At 41.6% G+C, this 20,254-nt stretch overlaps 1 protein-coding gene across 1 annotated transcript in view; it reads left to right on the forward strand.

Moving 5' to 3' along the window:
* The first annotated feature begins 614 nt into the window (after nucleotides 1–614).
* UNC80 (unc-80 homolog (C. elegans)) overlaps nucleotides 615–20,254 on the forward strand; it is an 88,370-nt gene continuing 68,730 nt past the window's right edge. Inside the window, exons 1-7 of the mRNA XM_009996904.1 lie at nucleotides 615–763; nucleotides 2,084–2,292; nucleotides 2,832–2,938; nucleotides 3,447–3,546; nucleotides 8,211–8,383; nucleotides 14,087–14,299; nucleotides 18,253–18,388. Of these exons, the coding sequence (XP_009995206.1) occupies nucleotides 615–763; nucleotides 2,084–2,292; nucleotides 2,832–2,938; nucleotides 3,447–3,546; nucleotides 8,211–8,383; nucleotides 14,087–14,299; nucleotides 18,253–18,388 (1,087 nt within the window). The remainder of the gene's footprint in view (nucleotides 764–2,083; nucleotides 2,293–2,831; nucleotides 2,939–3,446; nucleotides 3,547–8,210; nucleotides 8,384–14,086; nucleotides 14,300–18,252; nucleotides 18,389–20,254) is intronic.

The following is a 20,254-nucleotide window of genomic DNA, read 5'->3' on the forward strand; positions in this document are numbered from 1 at the left end:
CCGGGAATCTCAATTGATCCTGGAAAACATTGATCAAGGGAACATCAATCGATCGCAGAGAACATCGATCCCGGGAATCTCAATTGATCCTGGAAAACATTGATCAAGGGAACATCAATCGATCGCAGAGAACATCGATCCCGGGAATCTCAATTGATCCTGGAAAACATTGATCAAGGGAACATCAATCGATCGCAGAGAACATCGATCCCGGGAATCTCAATTGATCCTGGAAAACATTGATCAAGGGAACATCAATCGATCGCAGAGAACATCGATCCCGGGAATCTCAATTGATCCTGGAAAACATTGATCAAGGGAACATCAATCGATCGCAGAGAACATCGATCCCGGGAATCTCAATTGATCCTGGAAAACATTGATCAAGGGAACATCAATCGATCGCAGAGAACATCGATCCCGGGAATCTCAATTGATCCTGGAAAACATTGATCAAGGGAACATCAATCGATCGCAGAGAACATCGATCCCGGGAATCTCAATTGATCCTGGAAAACATTGATCAAGGGAACATCAATCGATCGCAGAGAACATCGATCCCGGGAATCTCAATTGATCCTGGAAATGTCATGTAGCTATGTGATGACTACGAGATGGACCATCCATTTGCTTTAGCTGATGATTTCTATTGTCTGCTTAGATCCGAGGTGGGAAGTGTCATCATTGACAAAGGCCAGGCATCAGCTGCCCCTGATGAGTGTCGTAGTTACATCTCAAGCCGCCCAATGCAAACTCCAGAACAGTAAGTAAATCTTGAATTGTTTCACTTGTTGTTGCCAGCAGCTTCCTTCTGAGGTCAGTACAGATGTGCAGGATAGCAAGGACTTACCTCTGGATGGTACCACAAATTCTGTTCAGGAACTGCTGGTAACACCCGGGTAATGCCTATTTGCAGTGCTGCCAACTGGACCCACCCTCATTTTGGTGGGAAAACACCAGAGATTTTAAAAATTACAATGGAGTAGATTTATCAATATTGCATACTGTCATAGCAACAATAGAGTGTTAATTCCTCAGAGACATCAACACAGCTGTTTTCCAGGCTTTGTTTGTACTTCTGGCGGATGATTATTCATTTTCAACTTCCAAGTTTTTGCTAAGGGTCATTAATCCTTTACTGCCTCCCAAGAGCCAGCCTATTCTTGGCCTATCTTGGGTGTGTAGTCTCCAAAGATTTTTGAGCTTTTCTTATCAGCACAGGTGCTCTCCCCATTTTCTCAATGAGTGAATCCACCTGCAGTTAGGCATCACGTTTGAAGTTTCTATTGTCCAAATAATTCTACCATTTAGTATTGAATTAAATCTAACCAATAATCTTAAGAATTTTAGAAAAGTTTATAAGTGGCCACTGGTCCCTAGATAACTTTGGACAGTCATTTAACTTCTTTTTGTCTCTCAATACCTGTTTGTCTTGTAAAAGTCCTTTGACATGCACTGTACAAAGACATTGCCCTCCCAAGGGCCCAGAACTCTACCTTCTGTGTTCTGCTGCATTAACTGAGCCTGAGAAGTCTCACAGTTGCTGAGACTGCAAGGATAACACAATGCCCTTTACTGCTCTGCAGAACTGCAGCAAGCTTCTTCTGCTCTGAGCCCTGCCACAGCCATGAGTGATCTCAAACATACATCAAAATATGCTGTCCCCATTCCAATATGTTAACGTGGACTGTGACTCCAGCATGTTCATAGATGGCTATGGTGACATCCAAAAGCTCCTCAGTAGACATGCCTGTAGAAAGCACCAGTGTAGACTTAGCACTGTGGGTCATTTTGACCTAAAGAAGATTATTTGTTTTTCAGGCATAGAAAATAAAAATGTGAATGACCTGTTCAGTGGACAAGCTCCTCAGGGTAGAAAAGATGGTTATTCTGTGCCTTGAGCAATATCGACCATGCTGTCAAACTTGATTATGTCTTACTGAGAAGAGTATGCTTGGAATTCAAAATGAAACAACCACAAAGAACAGAGTTCAGGAGGGGGCTGCAGAAGGGAGGCCTCATTCCCCTGAGCATCCAGACTTCACTGAATTGCAGTTCACGCTTTGCATCCCTTTTCTTCCAGTGATGAGCAAAATCAAGGGGCTGTTCTGGGACGCAAGGATTTCTGGCGAAAGATGTTCAAGTCACAGAGTGCAGCAAGTGATACCAGTAGTCAGTCTGAGCAGGACACATCTGAGTGCACCACTGCTCACTCTGGGACCACCACAGACAGGCGCTCCCGCTCCCGGTCCCGACGAATCTCCCTTCGAAAGAAACTCAAACTCCCCATAGGTAAATGTATGTCTCTTCATATTCTATATACATATTGCATGTGCAGAGAAACACAGACAGATATGTTTGTCGTAAGCAATATTGCAGCACTATTCCTTATTGTCCAAGTATATTGTATATTTTACCAAGGAAAGGTGGGAAATGCTGCTCTCTCCGTTTTACAGATAGGGAAGTGAGGCAAAGAGAAGTGTTAGCCATTTGCCAAAGGTAACAGGGGATTATCTATGGCAAAACAGAATACTGAATTCATGTCTCCAAAGTAGTAGACTAGTACCTTAATCTCAAAGGGATAGTTCCTTTCTGTAGAAGATAAATAGTCCAACTAGCATTTGATAGACAAAGAATATATCCTTTGCGAGTGCCAAGACCCAGCCTTGCATGGTCATTCATGCATTTGACACGAAAAGGTTGCCTTCCCTTTCCTCCGATTTTCCCATACCCTTGCTTGCCCACTTTGGAGAGATGTGCTGCAATTGCTAGAAATAGATTCTGCTTGGAAGCATTTTCAGGATTGTCCTGACTGGCTTGTTCTGCAACAGGGAACTGGCTGAAGCGATCCTCCCTCTCTGGCCTGGCTGACGGGGTGGAAGATCTCCTAGATATCAGCTCAGTCGACCGTCTGTCTTTCATCAGGCAAAGCTCCAAGGTAAATATGTCTGGTGGGATTGCAGAGAGCTTGGAAGAACAACATCTGACCGGTTTTAGCTGTCCAGGGAAACGCTCTGCTCTGCATGGACACTGCAGCCAATGCAACTCAGTCACAGAGGTCTTCAGAGTGCCATGGGAACTGGCTGCTGGACTTCTGTGGCTTACAGTGAAGACTACATTAAACCTGCACTGAACTTGTCTGTCTGCCTTGGGGTCACTGAGACAGAAATGCAGGCTCTGTCAACAGACTTAAGGTTTAATTGTTGGTCACCCTTCTCCTTCCTTCTCTTACAGAAGGAAGAGAAGCCTCTTATGAAAGACCAATCTTTTAAGCAGAAAGCTTAAAAGATGAAGTGCTTCTGCCTATATAAATCCGTGCAGACCCATTTGTGTTGCTATGGTGATCTGCTGTGTTACAGCCCTTCTGAAGATGCTTGATATCTCAGCCAGGGAGACCAAGAGGCGGTGGTAGAGTGCAGCCTAACCTGGCCCTCTGTCTTTGACAGGTGAAGTTTACCAGCGCGGTGAAGCTGTCAGAAGGAGGGGGGCCAGGAGGTGGCCTGGACAACGGGCGAGATGAAGAGGAGAATTTCTTCAAGCGTCTTGGTAAATGGCGCACCTGCCGAAGACACCCATCCAAGCTTCATCACACAGAAGAAAAAGATGGTTAGAAATCAGGGTTCTCGTCTCCTTTTTTCTTTCTTTTTATATATATTCTTTTTTTTAATCTCTTTCTTTCTGTATTTTACTCCCTTCCCTTTTTTCCTACTTTCTCCACAGTTTTTGTATCCATTCTAGCCTTCTCCAACTTTTTAGTCTTGGTAACTCTTTCTTTCCCTTCCTTCTTTCTTTTGTTTCACTTTAGAAAAAAACCAAACCTCTAGTAAAGTCGATTTATTAAAAAATCAAGACTAAATAAATAAATTACACAAATACAACATTTGGGCTTTTAAAATCAAACTGAATTTGATCAATACACTTGAAAAATTAATGCTTGCTTCAAAGCACTTATTCACTTCAAAATTAGGTGTGTAAATCTTTCATTGCTAATACAACAATGGGTGTTCCATCAGTTTTTTTGTTTGGTTGTTTTTTTTTCCAATTTGTGACCATTTGACAGTTTTAGCAAAGATCAGCACTGATGAAATGGAAAACCTTGCACAAACCTTGTTATAATTATCTCTTTTCTTCTGTGTTTGCATGTCTAGTGTCTGCATACCATCCATTAGGGATGCTGTCCCTTTTCTTAGCACACAACATAATAATAACACCACTACTTTTCCTTTCCACGGAAGTATATTGAATTGCAATGCCTTTTCAAAATCAGCAATGTTTGAAAAGTGCCTTTATGAATAATATGAGGTCATGATATATTCTGTTTTAAAATGTCATGCAGTCATCCACATGCTCATGTCCTCAGCTCAGAGCTCATCCTTGTTGTCAAGGAGACAACCTTGTATCTTGAAGTTCTGCTACTCTTTTTTCAAGAAAACGCAACCCAACTCCCCAAAACACACAAAAATTAGTAGATGTTCTTTATCACCTTGATTTCTATAGCTTTACAGTATGACACATTTTGACACATTCTCTGACATTATGTTTTTTGTTCTATAATATTACACTTAGATACTGCATTGTATGTATTTCACCATCATTTGTCCCAGACCTGAAGTGTAACACGTGAGACATTATTCAGGCAAGTGATACGAGCAAAGTATGAGTGTAAACTGGTCATTATTCAACCTCTGCAGGAACACTGCTGGTGGTTTTCAACCAGCTTCTAGGTGAAAAGTATTCTTCCCTTAGAAGGAGAATGCATCAGCCCAGCACCTGATTGTAGCTGAAGGTGAAAACCCCCAGAATGGAAGGAACTGCATTGTTTTCTTCATCCACTGCTTTGTGCTGTAGGAGGTGTGAAATATTTCCAACAGATTTTCTCCCAGCCACAGCTGTTTCTACAGTTCTCATGTGAGATGTCCTTCATATTTTCTTGTAGGAATTTTTTTTTTTCATCTTGCTAATGCTGATTTTATGCCACTGTGAGTTTGCTTTGGCCTAGAATGTCCATATTCTTTAGTCTTGGCACTGTGGCACGTCTCCTGCCTGTACCAAACGCAGATGACACACTAGTATTGGCTTTTTGAACTTTGCAAGTGTTGTGTATACTTCCCCCTTCTGTGAGTAACATCAGAGTTTATGAAAATGATGAAGGGAACTTGAAACATTTTCCCATGCCTGTGAGAGAGGTACCTAACACATGCTTGGTTTTGACATATACACACATTAGAAATACAATAGTACAAGTGATGCAATGGATTAAAGTCAAAAGACCCTTTCTTGCATGTTAGTGTGAGAATCAGGCAAATTGTCCAGTCATGTTGACAGGTAGGGTTGGGCTGGTGCCTGATCACTAACTGAAGCACAGGGAGGGTATTTACAGCTCTAAGGCAAAGTGTGGTGGTTAAGGAAGTTTTATCACCGCAAGGATCTCTGGTATACAATGACAGCCACGGACCATCGTGAAAATAGGAGGGTAGTTGTACATGCCTGTGCAGGTATGTCCTTCTGTGTGTGTAGTGAAATTGATGTGAGGCCTTTTCAGAGTGGGATGGTTTATAACATGGTAGAACAGTAACGTTACAGAGGGCTTTCCAATCTCCATAAAGATCAGCAGGTTTTCTGTGCTTATGCAGAAGAGAATAAAAGCCTGTTGAAAGTAGGTGGGGATACTATTAAATCCCTCAACATCTGACCCTACAGCATTCTTTTGGAACCTGTTTCTGCCTTCACCTTCTAGTCATTCATGATGCTGTACCATTTCTTTGCTCACACTTTTTCCATGTGGTGTTTTCTCTTGTGTTTTTGGTTTTTTTAACACAGTAGGCAAAATTGAAAAGAAAATATACAAGTAATATGTTACAGTAGAATACATCGCAGTAGAATAATGTGTTGCATCATTTATGAATTGTAATCTTCATTGTTATATACCATCTAGACAACTGGAAATTCTGTGTTGGATATGTGTGTAAGCATATGTATGTGTGTGTGTGTATCTGTATGTGTGAATATGTATACATATACATACACATAAATATATGCACATTCATGCATAACAAAAAGTTTATGTTAATGATCTTTTTGCCTCTACTAAGAACACAGCATGTATACAGATGTGAGTTACAGTATGTTTACAAGAGACCCTGAACGTTCCTTTGGGTGCTTACTGAAGGTATTGTGACTGTAGAAGTTGCCAGGGTGTTCAAAGCATGCAGCACAGGTGAACCACAGCACATGCTTGCTCTGAGGGGTCGTCTCCCATTCACACAGGAAGCAACAGGGAGCTAGGCATCCAGTGTCCTCCTATGTTAGAAATTGGTCTCTGCTCACTGGGTGAAATTTTCTGCAGGGCTGAATCACATTGATGTTAAGCCCCTGAGGGCTCCCCTGCTTACAGCAAGGCCACTCCAAGATGGGTGCAGTGGAGGACAGTCTTTAACTGCTTCTGAAGGATTCTCTTGCAAAGCTTCAAGAAAGTGCAAGGCTAGGACTGCAAAGGGCTGTGAAGGGCTGTAGTGATAGACTGCAGGTAGTACCACTGAGCCCAGGGGGGCAAAAGCCTCTGCTAGATCGTTGTAGTGGGGCTTAGGGAGATGCCATAGACATGACTTTCTGCATCAAGAAGTCAAGTTTCTGTTTTTTAATCTCAGAAAGGCACAGCCCTAACAGACCCTTGAGAAGGAAACGTTTGTACCTCAGATAAATCAGTGTTACAACACGACCCTTGAGAAGGAAACATTTGTTTGTACCTCAGATAAATCAGTGTTACAACAGTCATAGCAGAAAGGCTTGGATAGCATGCTACAGGCTATAAGGAAATAGGAGGAGTTGAAAGAAAAGGGTATTCGTGCCTGCTTATTTCTGTAAGTGTTCTACATGTTCTTTCTACTTTATTTATCTGTTTGTTCCATTTTGATGATATATTTCCCAATATAGGAACATTCTGTTTACTGGAAAAACTATATACAGCCTTACTGGAGAGAGAAAGGACTCAGATGATGTAAAGTCTCTTGACTTTTTCTTCAAGGGAAGAGTGAAGTTCTACATTGTCATTTTCTGTTGTGACTATTGCTTGTGGTACATAAGTGCTTTCCAAGTAATTCTGAGGAGTGCAATCTCAAAGGGACTTTGAGTTTTCAGCCATTCTTCTCTCCTGAGGAAGAATTCACAAAGTCCTGTAGAGCTGACATTTTGCCTCTTGTCTTTCAAATCCATGTTTAAAGCCAATCTTGAATTCTCCACTCAGTGTTCTCTTCTTCAGTGCTCAATCCTTCAGTATTCTGCAAACATTTGTACTTTCACATGTACACAGGTAGAGTATTATGGATAAAGACAAAAAGCCCAGAAGCTGACCAGTCATGTTTTGACCAGCCACCTTGACCTTGATACAACTTTCCTGAGTTCTCATCTGTATCTTTCTGCCACTCTCTCAACTTTGGGTGCCAGCTGCATTCAGAAGTGTTTTTTCTGATCGGCAATGGAATTTCTTGATTTATCCTGTGAACTCTATACATGTAGTTTTAAATCATGCATGAAAGAAGGCCTGGAGGGGGGTGCTAGCTTCATTTTCAAAAGGAACACATATTAGGGAGCTTTTCAACCCAAAGAGTGCAAGGCTGGAATGATGACACCTAGGAGTTGAGTCCAGTCTCACTTTGCATTCTGGTAATTACAGCAGATTAATGCCTAAAAAAATGGACACTACTTGATTTCCACATAAGAACATTTCCAATATTTGCTGTTGATTTTGCTGTCCTAGTAGATGATACATTACTAACTTGATACATAAGAAATAAGGTTTATGCATGCTCTACTTTAAGGTAAACTTAGAGGAAATAGAGAAGTAAGAGATTACTCAGGAAAAGCAGCCTGTAAGTATGGTATTCTGTGTTACAGAGGTGGGGAGAAAAAGCCATATTCTGGTTTACCTATGTTGGAGTAGATCCTGGGCTTCCACCATGAGTGTAGTGGAATTGCTTTAGGCAGACATCAGTATGACCAAGTTCAGAATCTTTCTTGCTGTAAGCCTCTTCCACAGAAGTAATGAATATTGTAAAAATACCCCTGTTATCAATAGCACATCATGGTGAGGAAGGGATTTAGACCCAGACTCTACTCATCAGGGATTTTGTGCCACTTTTTTATTGGTGAGAGGCTGTGTTCCCTTCTCCCTACCCCTCCCTGCATCCCCTCTGTACTCTCTACCTCTTTAGGTTGCCATAGCTTTGATGATCACTTGGCCTCCACCCAAGAAGGAGGAAAATCCAAGAACGTTGTGAACCTGGGAGCAATCCGCCAAGGCATGAAGCGCTTTCAGTTTCTCCTGAACTGCTGTGAACCAGGCACTATCCCCGATGCCTCCATTTTGGCAGCAGCCCTAGATCTTGTAAGTCATTCATTGGTGTATTTGTATCTGCTGAGTGAGAGCATGTGCATACGTGGTGGTCCACTGTCCTTCAGGAATGCTGTTCATGATCGCACAGAAAGCAGGTGAAGTGTGACACCAATGCCAGCTGGTGGTGCTGTTATTAGGGGGAGTTTTAGCCTCTGTGACTGGATGAGTATGCAGGCAAAACAGATCTTCCCTTATTACATGGCCCCCCATAACTACATTATTGCCAGCAAAAAAAGATTTCATCAGTAGACTTGAAATTTTGCTCACAGCCATTTGCTTGTCGTGTCAATAATAACCTACCAAATAAGGATTGAAGACTGGGTAATTGCCTGGAGTGGCATAGTAATCCTCCTCAGGAGTTCTGACAGCATTCTAAGTGCATTCAGCAACATTGAAATTTTAGTCAGAAGAGCCAGTCAGAGGGGAAAAAACCCTCAAAAGTCAGTGTGCTTGCTTTTAAATGCACATACGGATAATTTGTAGATCCAGATCACAGAAGTGACACAATTCAGTCCCTCCTTCCTGACACTGAGTGTGCCTTCTGTATCTCCTTCCTTCTTTTCCTTGAAGCTGCTGGATATTTAACAATCACTTCCATTTCTGAAGTGGTGGCCTTCAGCCTGTTATTCACGGGCCAGTGGGGCTCTGTGAGGTGCTTATGTGATGAGCACAAGAGTGTGACCAAGACAGCTATGAAAAGCCACCCTATTATGAGTAACTTCTCTGCACAGTGCTCTTCTACTTCCTTCCATAAGTGTTTAGAAGTCTGCAAACTGAAGAAGATTGAAAGCCACTTCTTTTGGAGCCCCCGCATCCTTTCTATCCCTTTGTCTTCCTGCTCCCGAGCTCTTGCCTCTTTGACTGTCATGCTGTTTGTGCTCATGCTAAAGCTTTTTGCTTGCTGTTGGAGATGCCATGCTCATGGACTCTCCCATTCTGCTAGTGCTGTGCCCTGAGCTGTGCTTCCTTGTCTGCTCCATAGTTCTCGGGATGATATGCTCTGTGCACCATGCCTTTATATGTTCTTCTTAACCTTGCATCCTTAGGCTGTAGATTCAAGCAAGTCTGCATTAATACTGGTCCAAAGTTGCTATTGCTACTAGTTCTCATCTACTGTTTGGACTAGTCCTCATTCATCTTCCAGCAGACAGCTGTTCTCTTCACTAGTTCCCACTCTTCCTGCTGGAGATTGTTGGCTTGCTGGCTGGAAGCTATGGAAGAAGTGGCTGATAGGGAAGCCGGTCTCATGCTCTCACAGTCAGAAATGGTTCCTACCAGTCAGGGTTGCAGTGAGCTCAGAAGGTGGGTTGGGGAGATAGTCACTCCTGCCAGGTGGGCTGCGCAAGGACAACTTAATTCTTCAGGGCTGCTGGGCTGCCACCCCACTGCAAGTTCTAAGCTAACACGGAACGTGGGGTGTGTGGGTGGGGATGAGTGCGTTGCTGTCCTGCCACTAAGATACCTCTGGGGATACGCTAGTCTGTGTGCTCATAAATCAGATGATAAAACAGGGGCTTGGAAATTATGTCCCTATTGCCTGTAAATCTCTTTAATTTTTTTAATTTGTCACATGCTTAAGCCACAGACCAACAGACTATATCCATGTATGAAGTCAACTAAAAACTACTGGTCAGAGTGCACTGTTTGAGGATGTCTGTTCTAACTTCCAGAGCTGGGTTTTACAAAATAGGCTTTGACTCTGTTTCCTTTCTGCTGAATGATGCAGAAGGCTTTGGTAGCAGAGTGTTTAGAAGGTGTGCAGCTTGAGGTGAAAGAAGCCTTGTTCTAATTACAGACTTGCGAGACTCCTTACAAGTACCTGCTCAGCTGGCATTTTGGCTACAAAGTATTGGAGATATATGGAAGTCAAGTCACATGCAATAAAGGTTTCAAAAAGGAAAGCCTGTCATCTCACTGTATTGCTTTTTGGCAATGTCTGCTGTTCTAGAAAATGATCACATTTTATGTCAAAAGAGCACACCCAGCAGAACACATTCTGGTTTTTCAACTTCTGTATTCATGCTTTTGAAATCATAGTTTGAATCAGGTTTGGTGCACTTTAAAAGCTTCTGAAGCAATTTTATCAGCCGAATCGCTATGGCAACCTTTAAAGAAGGAAAGGCAAGGAGGTCCAGTTTCAGTTCTTTCAAAAACTTTTTGACCATGCATTTTCATAAGATTTTTAAAATTTTATTCTTATACTGACTTCAAGAGCTTTGATCAGCCTGGATGTTTAGACAGTTTTGCCATAGTGATTGAAAGAACTAAGAACAGTGAAACAAAGGCTGCGTGCTTATAGAAGTAATGATACACTTAAATGGAATGTTTCCTTAGTTTCAGAAATTATGTCATTAACATATTTTTCCAGAAGCAGCATCCATTCTTGACTGAATTTTGTATAACTATAATAAATATGTGGCTTTGCAAACATTCAGTGACAATTCATAACGTTGCAGGTAGTTTCATCCTTATGTCACCGCCTAAATCCACACTTGGCAATAATAAATTGGTTTTATTTCTATTTTTAAAAACCTTATGAGATTGAAAGGCAAGTAATATGATGTTTCAGTCTGTGGTCAAGTTTCTGCAGAGGGTTCTGATAAACCACTGTCTAGCATTTTATAACTATGTTTCCTGAAGTATCCTAATTAAACTAAATTATTCTGGTGAGGAAACACAAGCTTATCCTTCAGCCAATGTAGTGATGTGTGACACCTATCACCTTTATGCTTCTGTAAGATGTGTGAGCTGATCTGTTCTAATAAATTGATCTCTTATCCTCGTAGAAATGCTGTGATGACACTGCTTTATGGCAGGATTGTGTTTGAGAGGACCTAGGAAGTTTTGTGAGGGCAGAGGCTAAGTCAAAACTGCAAGAACACTTGCCAGAATCCTGACTCCTTGACACCCAGGATCTTAGGCAGGCTGTATTGTGCCATGTCCCTGTTTCCACAGGAGAAATATTTGTCCATAGGAGGGCCTATGAGCTAGGAGGAAATCAGAGAGTGCTCCAGACTGGTCCCCAGAATATATGACTAGGAACAGAAAGAAAGAGCTATGTCACAGATTGTACTTGACCTTTTTGATACATAATCAGAGGGATATGAACTAACACTTTTGAGGCAATTCTCCCAGACATCAATTAATAATTTACTCACCTATCTTCATATACCTGCTAAGCTATTTCTCATGTCAGACTTCTCTTGTAGCTAAATAAAGCAGAGCTAGCCAGTCAGCACCTTCTGACAGTACTTAAGTTTACTTTATTTACTCTAAAAGTTAATTGTTGCTCTTTTTCTTCCTATTTTTTTACACCTTGAAGAGACTAGTGGAAATGCATTTTTGCTTCAAGTGCCTTGCAGAGTATAAGAAAGGGCACAAGAAAATTACCACTGGTTGATTAGTCTTGTAAAACTCATTGTCCTTGAAAACAAAACTAGACCTAAATGTTCTGGAGTCATAAAACTGCGGAATCAGCTGTATTTGAACAGTAATGTGGTGCTGTAATATTCCAAGTCCATTCTGTATTTGCTCCCTCCCACCCACGTCATTGCTTTTGCTGTTATTTGTACAAATCATGGTATCTGCTGAAAAGCTCCAATGGGAGTACTTGAAATTTTGTTAAGAAAATGGTGGATTCTTATTCATGTCAACTTATACAGTACAAGAACAATTTTCAAGAGGCAAAGTGACATAGTAGGTCTAATGTTCAAAGTGACCTTGTGAACAGTTTCACAGGCATGGGCAGGCTTGTGTGAGTATTGCTGCTGTGTTAAGTTTTAACAGTGACCATGGTAACTTGTGTTCTTTTCAGCTATGCATCGCCTGCCTGATTCATTTCTCTCCATTTGTGATGTGTTTCTCTGTGGTGTGAATCCATCCCTGTCCATTCTGTCACATCTTCATCTTTCTCTTGCTGCTGCTTCAGGTTTCTCTGAGCCTCAGGTAAGCAATCACAGGGAGCTTGTGCCCTATGAGATTCAGAAAGTCCTCCTTCATGCAGGAGGTCTTTTCAGTGATTTCTAATTTGAAACTCCTGCTCCAGGACATACTCCTCCTCTCCTTCACTTCCCCCTCCTACATCTCCTACTTCAGTAGTAGTTGAGTGCTTACATAACATTTACAACATGTATCTTTACATGCTAAGAAATTGTGACTTTACCCATGGTGAACTAAAAGAGAAGACTGAGGCTGGGGCTTAATCTTTTCATGTATGTCTCCAGCTATGGTTAAGGTTTTACTCTGCAAGAATAAAAGAATATAATCCTCACCCATTTTGTGAGTTATATGGGCAACAAGTAATTTGTAATGTTTTCCCCATGTGCTAGATACATAATACTTTTAATACTTTTTTTTTTTTTTGGCCTGTCTCCTAGAAGGTATGACTTCTTTCAGTCCTGTTGGTATTAATTTCTGGCTGTAAGTTAGCTGCAGAACAGAGTTTCTTAAATCAATTCCTAAACTTTTGGAGCATTTGTCCTACATTTCTTGCTTTCAATTTTTGATTCAGGTGTTATTTGAGACACTATTTAATAATGCTCCACAGAACAACTTGCAGACCATCTTCCATGATCTCAGCGCCCATTTGTTGCCTGTGGACCACAGATGAGGAACCTGCCCTAAGAAGTAGATACTGATATGTTTTAATTACCTTATTACAGCTGTCAGCATCTAAATGTGTGGAATACACTTTGTGCTCTGTGAAATCCTTGTTAGAGAACTTTTCAAAACCAGCTTCTAAATTCTGGACATTGTTGCATTGTTATTTTTACAACCTGCTGCCTACAGGGGGTTTTTGATTGCAAGAACTGCAGGAAGAGAGGGGGGAAATTAAACGAAAATAGAGAGAATAATTTGCTTTCAGTCACTTTCCATGTCTGTAAAGTTGTTATTTTTGCAGACTTGTAGACTGTTAGGAAGAAAACTCCTTCCTGAGCCGAAACTACCCTCTGTGAAACAAATTACAGTGTCCATTTTTGACATATCTCAGAGTTTCTGGAGCACTCTGTATTGGCCTAACATGGACCCAGCTGAGTGATTTTATACAAACTAAGATACACTCAATATAGTTTCTCCCATTAAAGAAAAGGTCTCTTCCAGGCTGGGGGCAGGACAATTTGTTTGATGCTTGCTAAGGCCATTGAAGTTAGGTCAGTGACATTTTGTTGATTTCTGCCAGTAATTCCTTTAATTCTGCTTGTTTAAATGCAAAATAGCTCTCTTCCTAGTTTCAGCAAGCCTCCATTCATGCTTCCACCCCCAAGATGCACAAGCAGAACTTCAAGTGACAAATGCTAGGATGCCATTTGCTCTCACAATGTTTGCAGCCTTACTGGTAAAGGTGAAAAGAAAACGTGATTTATTCCTCCAGTAAAAGTGTCATGGTTTCTGAAAGAAAGGATTACAGAGAGGTACTGAAGCAAGGTTGTTCTTGAGTTTATAGTTTGTCTCTTTTCTGCCCCTGCAGTGGCTGGACTAAGCATAACTGTTTAGTGTTTGTGAGCCTTGGTTTTAGTAGCTCAAGAGGTGAGACCGCAGAGATCCTGGTTTCAGATTTTGATGGACAGACTGCTCAGCCTGTGTCACTCCATGGCAAGCTTGCAAAGCAATTGATTAAAGCACAGAATCCTCTAATGCTCAGAGATTTTTTTCCAATGTATTTCTACTGAAGGTGTTTTTTTGCAAACTTTTCAGGAAGCTCCTGTAGTAGCAAGGGCAGCCCTGTTCCTCGAGTGTGCGCGCTTTGTTCACCGCTGCAATCGTGGCAACTGGCCTGAGTGGATGAAGGGCCACCATGTGAACATTACTAAGAAAGGCCTGTCCCGTGGACGTTCTCCTATTGTGGGCAACAAAAGGAATCAGAAGCTGCAATGGAATGCAGCTAAGCTCTTCTACCAGTGGGGAGATGTAAGTGTTTGTTTCTCTTCTCTTTACACCCAAAAAATATATCAGAATGCAAAGGCAATTGTATCCTGTGCAGAATTTCAGTTCCAATAAAATGGGGACTCATAAACCTCCCTTCCAACTTGCACTTCACAACCTGCCAGGATCACCTCTTCTAGTGAAAACAGAGTTTGTTAGGATGTACCAGTGTCCCTTTCCCTCCCCCTTTACCATGTTCCCTCTGAAGATCCATTTGGTCCCCTCTCCTCTTTCCAGCACTTGTCATACGTGAATGCCCAAGGAAGAGTAAGAGCAGGGTGTGTAATACTACTTGCTTTTGTCTAGCGTCCAAATATTTTTAGCCCAGGGCTGTCTGAGCTAGATGTGGTGCTGTATATTTAGTAATGGATTTCTCTTTAACCTACTTACCCACTCTCTCTTTGCACCCATACCAACTGTTACCATTCATCATTCTTTGCCAAGTAATTCTACAGGGCCGCTACATGTGATCTAAAGAACTGTCTCTGCTTCTTTTGAGCATGGCCCCTTCAAGTTGTATTTGAACATCATCTCTTACTGTACATAAACTAGGCAATTATCCTGTCTGGCCCTCTCAGTGCTCTTACATACCAGGGTAGATCTGCTGAGTGTCTGACACATATTGCAAGTCATTTCACACAACTCAAAATAGTGGGGGAAGTTCCTGTGACCTCTGTGGTGCCTGTTACGTATGTCTTTCTGAAGTGAGCTTTGTGCTTCTTATCTCTATTCACAAAACTAGAGACTGTTAGAGTGAGCATCATGATTAAAATAAAAAAAATAAAATAAATTTAAAAATACATAAAGTACAAGGCTCAGGGGAATTGGAAAAGCATGTATACTTCAGTCTTGGAATACTTACATAGGCCATGCCAAAAAAGTTTTGCTGACTTTCTGTTGGGTGGCTATGTTAATAACAGCATAAAGTTCCTTGATAAAGTACATAGTATTTGTACATTTGTATTTGGTTCTACATTCCGTGAGGTCACCACCTTAGCCTAACTCCTTTGAGAACACCTTCCGAGAGGACAACATAGGATTAGTTAATCCTTGTATTTTTGCATCCATTCCTGACAGTCAGGACTATCCATCTGTTTGTAGACTCTGTGCTTCCAGACATTCCTTTTTTTTTCTGACAAAAATTATAGCAAGCAAGCCAGTAACTATTAGAAGCCATTTAGATTTCCCTGAAGCTGCCATTTTTAGAAACTGAAATAGCCTAACCTAGAAAAAGTCCAGGAAGTTTTTCTTTTCAAAATGTTAAAAGTACCACTGCATGATGCAAGATCACAAGAAAGGAGCCAGGGAAATCTCATCTTAACATTATTCTCTTCCCCTTAACTTCAAAGGCATCACAAGGCATATCTGGATGCATTCTCCCTGCTAGGAATGTGTGTTTGGTTGCTGCTTAGGAACATCCCAGAAGGGAAAAGCCTTTCTTTTACTTTACTGTAAGGCAGGAGAAGATTTGGACAGTGGTCTTTACAGTGTAAACTTCTCTTTTTACTGTAAGGTGTCCTGCCACCCATTAATATTTCAGTTTCTTCTCACTGAAGGCTAGGATAGTATAGTCACCCCCAGCATCACAAGCCCCAAACAGGCTCATGCTTCAGGACTTTATGTCCTTTGTGTTGAATGCTGGGCAAGGTCCTCCGGCACTACTTCTACCTCCCAGAAGCTGTTTCAGATGAAGGTGGCTGCAAGCCGAAAGAGCAACCACCAGCCAAGCTTTTAGGGCTGGGGCTCTGCAAGCTGTGCAGGCTCTGACCACATTCCAACCAGGTAGGCTGAACCGTGAGGAGAAACAGCTTTCTGCTGCAGTAGTAAAGGCACCTGCTGTAGAACATGCTGCCATTTCTGCTTGCTCATCTGCCCCTTTCACTGTGGGTACTATCAGCATGAAGAGTGAAGTGATTGTGCACTTCACACAGACCCTAAGCAGCTCCAGTACCTTGAAGGTGGGATAACTCACCCAGCCCATCACTGCCTCCATGCTACCAGATCCTTTTCAACACAACAGCACACCATCCTTCCTGCTGGGTGGTAACAGAGCTGCTGCTCTGGAGGGAAAACTCTTGGATTAAGAGAAAAGACTATATTTGTCTCTGAATGCACAGAGGCCTTGTTCTGTTTTTTATTGGGATTTTTTTGTGGGTTTTGGTTGGTTGTTGTTGTTTGGGTTTTTTTCCAGTAAATAAGGCTGGAAATTTGTTCTAATTATGGATCCTTGCTTGTCTGTAATTGCTCACTAATTATGACATACAGTGCTATTGTCAAAGTTTAGTGAGACCAAGAACGAGTGGAAAAGTTTTTTTCCTCACCCAACTCCTCTAACTCAGCCTGCCTAATAATAGCCATCAGAGAGTAGCAGTGGTAAACCCTTTCCACATGAACTGGGATGTGGACTGCCCAACACAGTGATAAGCCTCTTGAATCAAGCAATCTCACTTTTTATGCTGCCTTTGAAATAATACAATGTTAAATCTATTCTCATCAGGTTAATCTGTCACTTCCTTTGGGTGCTTAAGATAAGAGGCATATTCTTTTAAAGTGTGGCACACTCTGTTTGCTAGGAAAACTGAGCATAATTCACGCAGATTAATACCTGTTAGGATAGGTAGGAAGCTGTGGGGTTATGTATGATTGCTTTAATATTAGTGTGGTACAACACAGCATAAATAATACATGATAAATTACTGCTTTGTGGAGAGGCATGCAGAACACTTCTTGCTTTAAATGCCTGAAACATGAAAGGGGAAAAAATGTGAGAGATGGGGAGTTTATTTAGCAACGAACAGGCAGGCAGCTGAGATTGGCAGCTATTTGCATCAGGCTGCAAACTACAAGAATAACACCTTATTCTCTTTGTGTAACAACCTCTTGGTTGTTGCTGGGCTTCACAGCAAATGCTTAGTAGCAAGGAAGATGAGTTCTGGCAAGTGGCTGTTTCTGAATTCCTGCGTCACTTCAGCTGAGACAGGAGAATTATAGTGCTGGCATGACCATTAGTTCTGACTTGTAGAAGATTTAGAAATCCTCTTTAGTATCTTTCTCTGAAACTATCCCAAACACAATTAGGCCAGATGGCAAGTGAAAACTCTGTAATTAAACACATTTCCTCCCTCCCGAAGTGATGATATCACAGTAAAAAGTTTTACATACTTGTCTGTGTTCTCTTCACCTATCTGCAGCAAAGAAGGTCAAGAATATCCTTAAGAGCCCTGAAGTGTCTCAGCAGGAAACCATTCTTCTTATTAACACACCTCTATCTGTAGCTTTGCTGATGGCTCCACGAGGGCTGTTTACATGCTCATAGTGATGCTGCCAAACAGCTACAAATAAATGAACGTTTCTGGAGAACATAACAGTATTCCATGGAGATCTGTCTGTCTGTGTTCTCTACATGGATCCCCCCTACACCATTACCCATGCACTTTCCCAGCTTTTATTTACATATTGTCAACTCATTTTTGGAAAATGCATCAGGGATTGTCTCCTTGAAAAATGGAAGCAGGTTTTCCTATCGGCATTCAACAGTTTTGTGGAGGAAACAGGGACTCTTACTGGACTCCTAAATAAAATCTGGCACACATATATATTAAGAAAAGAAAGACAAGTGGAAGAAATTAATACAAAATAATGACCTAATCTCCTCATTTGCTGTTTTAGGGTTATTTTTGTTATTTAACCAAATCTGAAAAAGAAATTTACCCTGAAATTTAACAGTTTGCAAATTTTCGTTGGAAAAAAAGGGGGAAATGAATTATGGTGTCAGCAGCATCTACCATCCCTTTCCCTGCTGCATCTCACAAACAATAAAAATAGAGCTCCACAACCTGCATGGGGCAGAGCCCTTGACCACCTGTGAGCTGGGCTGAAATTCTCACCTCCTTGTGCTTTCTCACCTCCTTGTGCTTTCTCTTCCTCCCTGGCTACAGGCCATCGGTGTCCGCCTCAACGAGCTGTGCCATGCTGAGAGTGAGAGCCCTGCCAACCTGCTGGGCCTCATTTATGATGAGGAGACCAAGAGGCGCCTGAGAAAGGAAGATGAGGAAGAAGACTTTTTAGATGACAGTAAGGAGACTCCCTTTACTACAACAACCCCCGCTTGTAAGAACCTCTGCTTTAGGAGCACTTAATTTTTCTTCTCTTTTCATCCTCTTGCCACCCTGCTGTATTTCCCAGTCCCTCACCTTCACCCCAGCTTCCTCCCCTGTTCTTTCTGTGCCTGGATGTAAAACATGAGACCTGGGTAGTAGCACTGAGAGACTTTGAAGGAAGGTGGAGGGGTGGGGGAAACTAGGCAGTAAGTTGCAATTCCTGTACATTGGCAACTGCAATTATAAGCAGGGTAATAGTGTATTTCTTGAGTCTTGCTGTCACCTGAGTGCCTAAAGTGGTTTAGACTCCCATTCTTCCCAATTATTTCTGCCAAAGTATTTAGGTGAGATGAGCTGCTTTTCTGCTTCTTAACATTGAAAAGCCATCTCATGATGTGAATTGGCACAGCACTACCTAAGGCTTTTAAATCTTGACTTTAGAATATTTGCCAGTTCTCCAGCAGAAATATAACTCAGTGGTGTAAAAAGTATCACTAAAAATCCGTATAACAGCAAGATAACTAAAATGTGCACATATGTGCCGTATGTACATAAAGGTGGGAGAGGGGGTGACAGATGTCTGATTCTGAAAGTCTAGATAGGCATGCAAATTATAACAAACCCTGTGAATCAAAATAAATTAAGTCAAGACACATACTGGTGTAGGTGCAGGTGAAGGTGGTACCAAACATTCTGTTCTCTCCAGACACCATTTGTACATAAGTGTGTGCTGTAATGTTCTGGTTCCTGTGTACATGTACTGTTGTTTGCCCTTGGATGGAGTGTGCTGCCACTGTTTATGTATCTTCAGGTTTCTTTTTCTCTGGTTCTGGGGTTGTTCTTAGCACTGCATAAAAGCCAACTCTGGAGTAGAGAGGAGTAGGTGGGAGCACTGATATGGCATTTGTGGGAAATTATCTCATGAGGTGTTTGCCCTAAGCTAGACCTTCATCTGTGCCACTATGTGGTGTGCCAGCACTGGCAGCTACATGATTGTGGGTGGCTCGTCTGGATACTTTATTGGGCCTTTAAGAGAGATATCCAAAGCAGCAGAGTGTACCCAAGATTTTCCCTCTCCTGCACCATGTATGACTTGTAGGGTGAAGAACAACTACATTCCTATGACCAAGTGACAGAATATTTGTCCCTGTTCAGACACTGATAAAGCACTCCTAAGAGGGTGTGGAGCTCCTTTAAAATTGTGGTCTAAGACCAGAAAACAGAACAAGTTGTGGTCTAGAAAGCCATGTAAAAGCTCAAGTACTCTCCTGAAAGCCAGGGTCTGAAAACAGTCCATCTGCATTCTTGCTGAAAGTAGATATTTTTTTTTTACTGCCCTGAATGCTGTGGGGAGCAGGAGGAGGAGCATAAATTATGCAATTGGATATTTTATTACACTGTAAAACTCATCTGTATTCGATAGTTCAGATTACTGTATTCTTTATGAAGTCCATAGTATTTTTCAAACTGATCAAATACTGAAGAATCCTTCATACTTTTCCAGCTTTGAATGGCATTAGACAGGTTAAAAAGTGTAGGGCTTTTGAATCAGGTTGTTTAGACTCAGTGGAGACAAAACTTAAAGTTTTTCAATAACTTTTTTTCCTCTTCCCCCTTTTCTTTTAGGTTAAGCATTCAAACACATAATTTGATTAGGCAGTTTGACTTTTTCTTATTGTCTCTAACTAGCACTTGCAGTCTGTGCACAGATAAAAAAGCCCGGCTTCAAACAAGGCCATCTTTTCACAGAATCACAGAATGGTTTTGGTAGGAAGGGACCTCAAAGATCATCTAGTTCCAACCCCCCTGCATGGGCAGGGACACCTCCCACCAGAACAAG

Source organism: Chaetura pelagica, unplaced genomic scaffold, assembly GCF_000747805.2.
Source record: "Chaetura pelagica isolate M959 unplaced genomic scaffold, ChaPel_1.0 scaffold300, whole genome shotgun sequence".
In the NCBI taxonomy this organism is placed as follows: Eukaryota; Metazoa; Chordata; class Aves; order Apodiformes; family Apodidae; genus Chaetura; species Chaetura pelagica.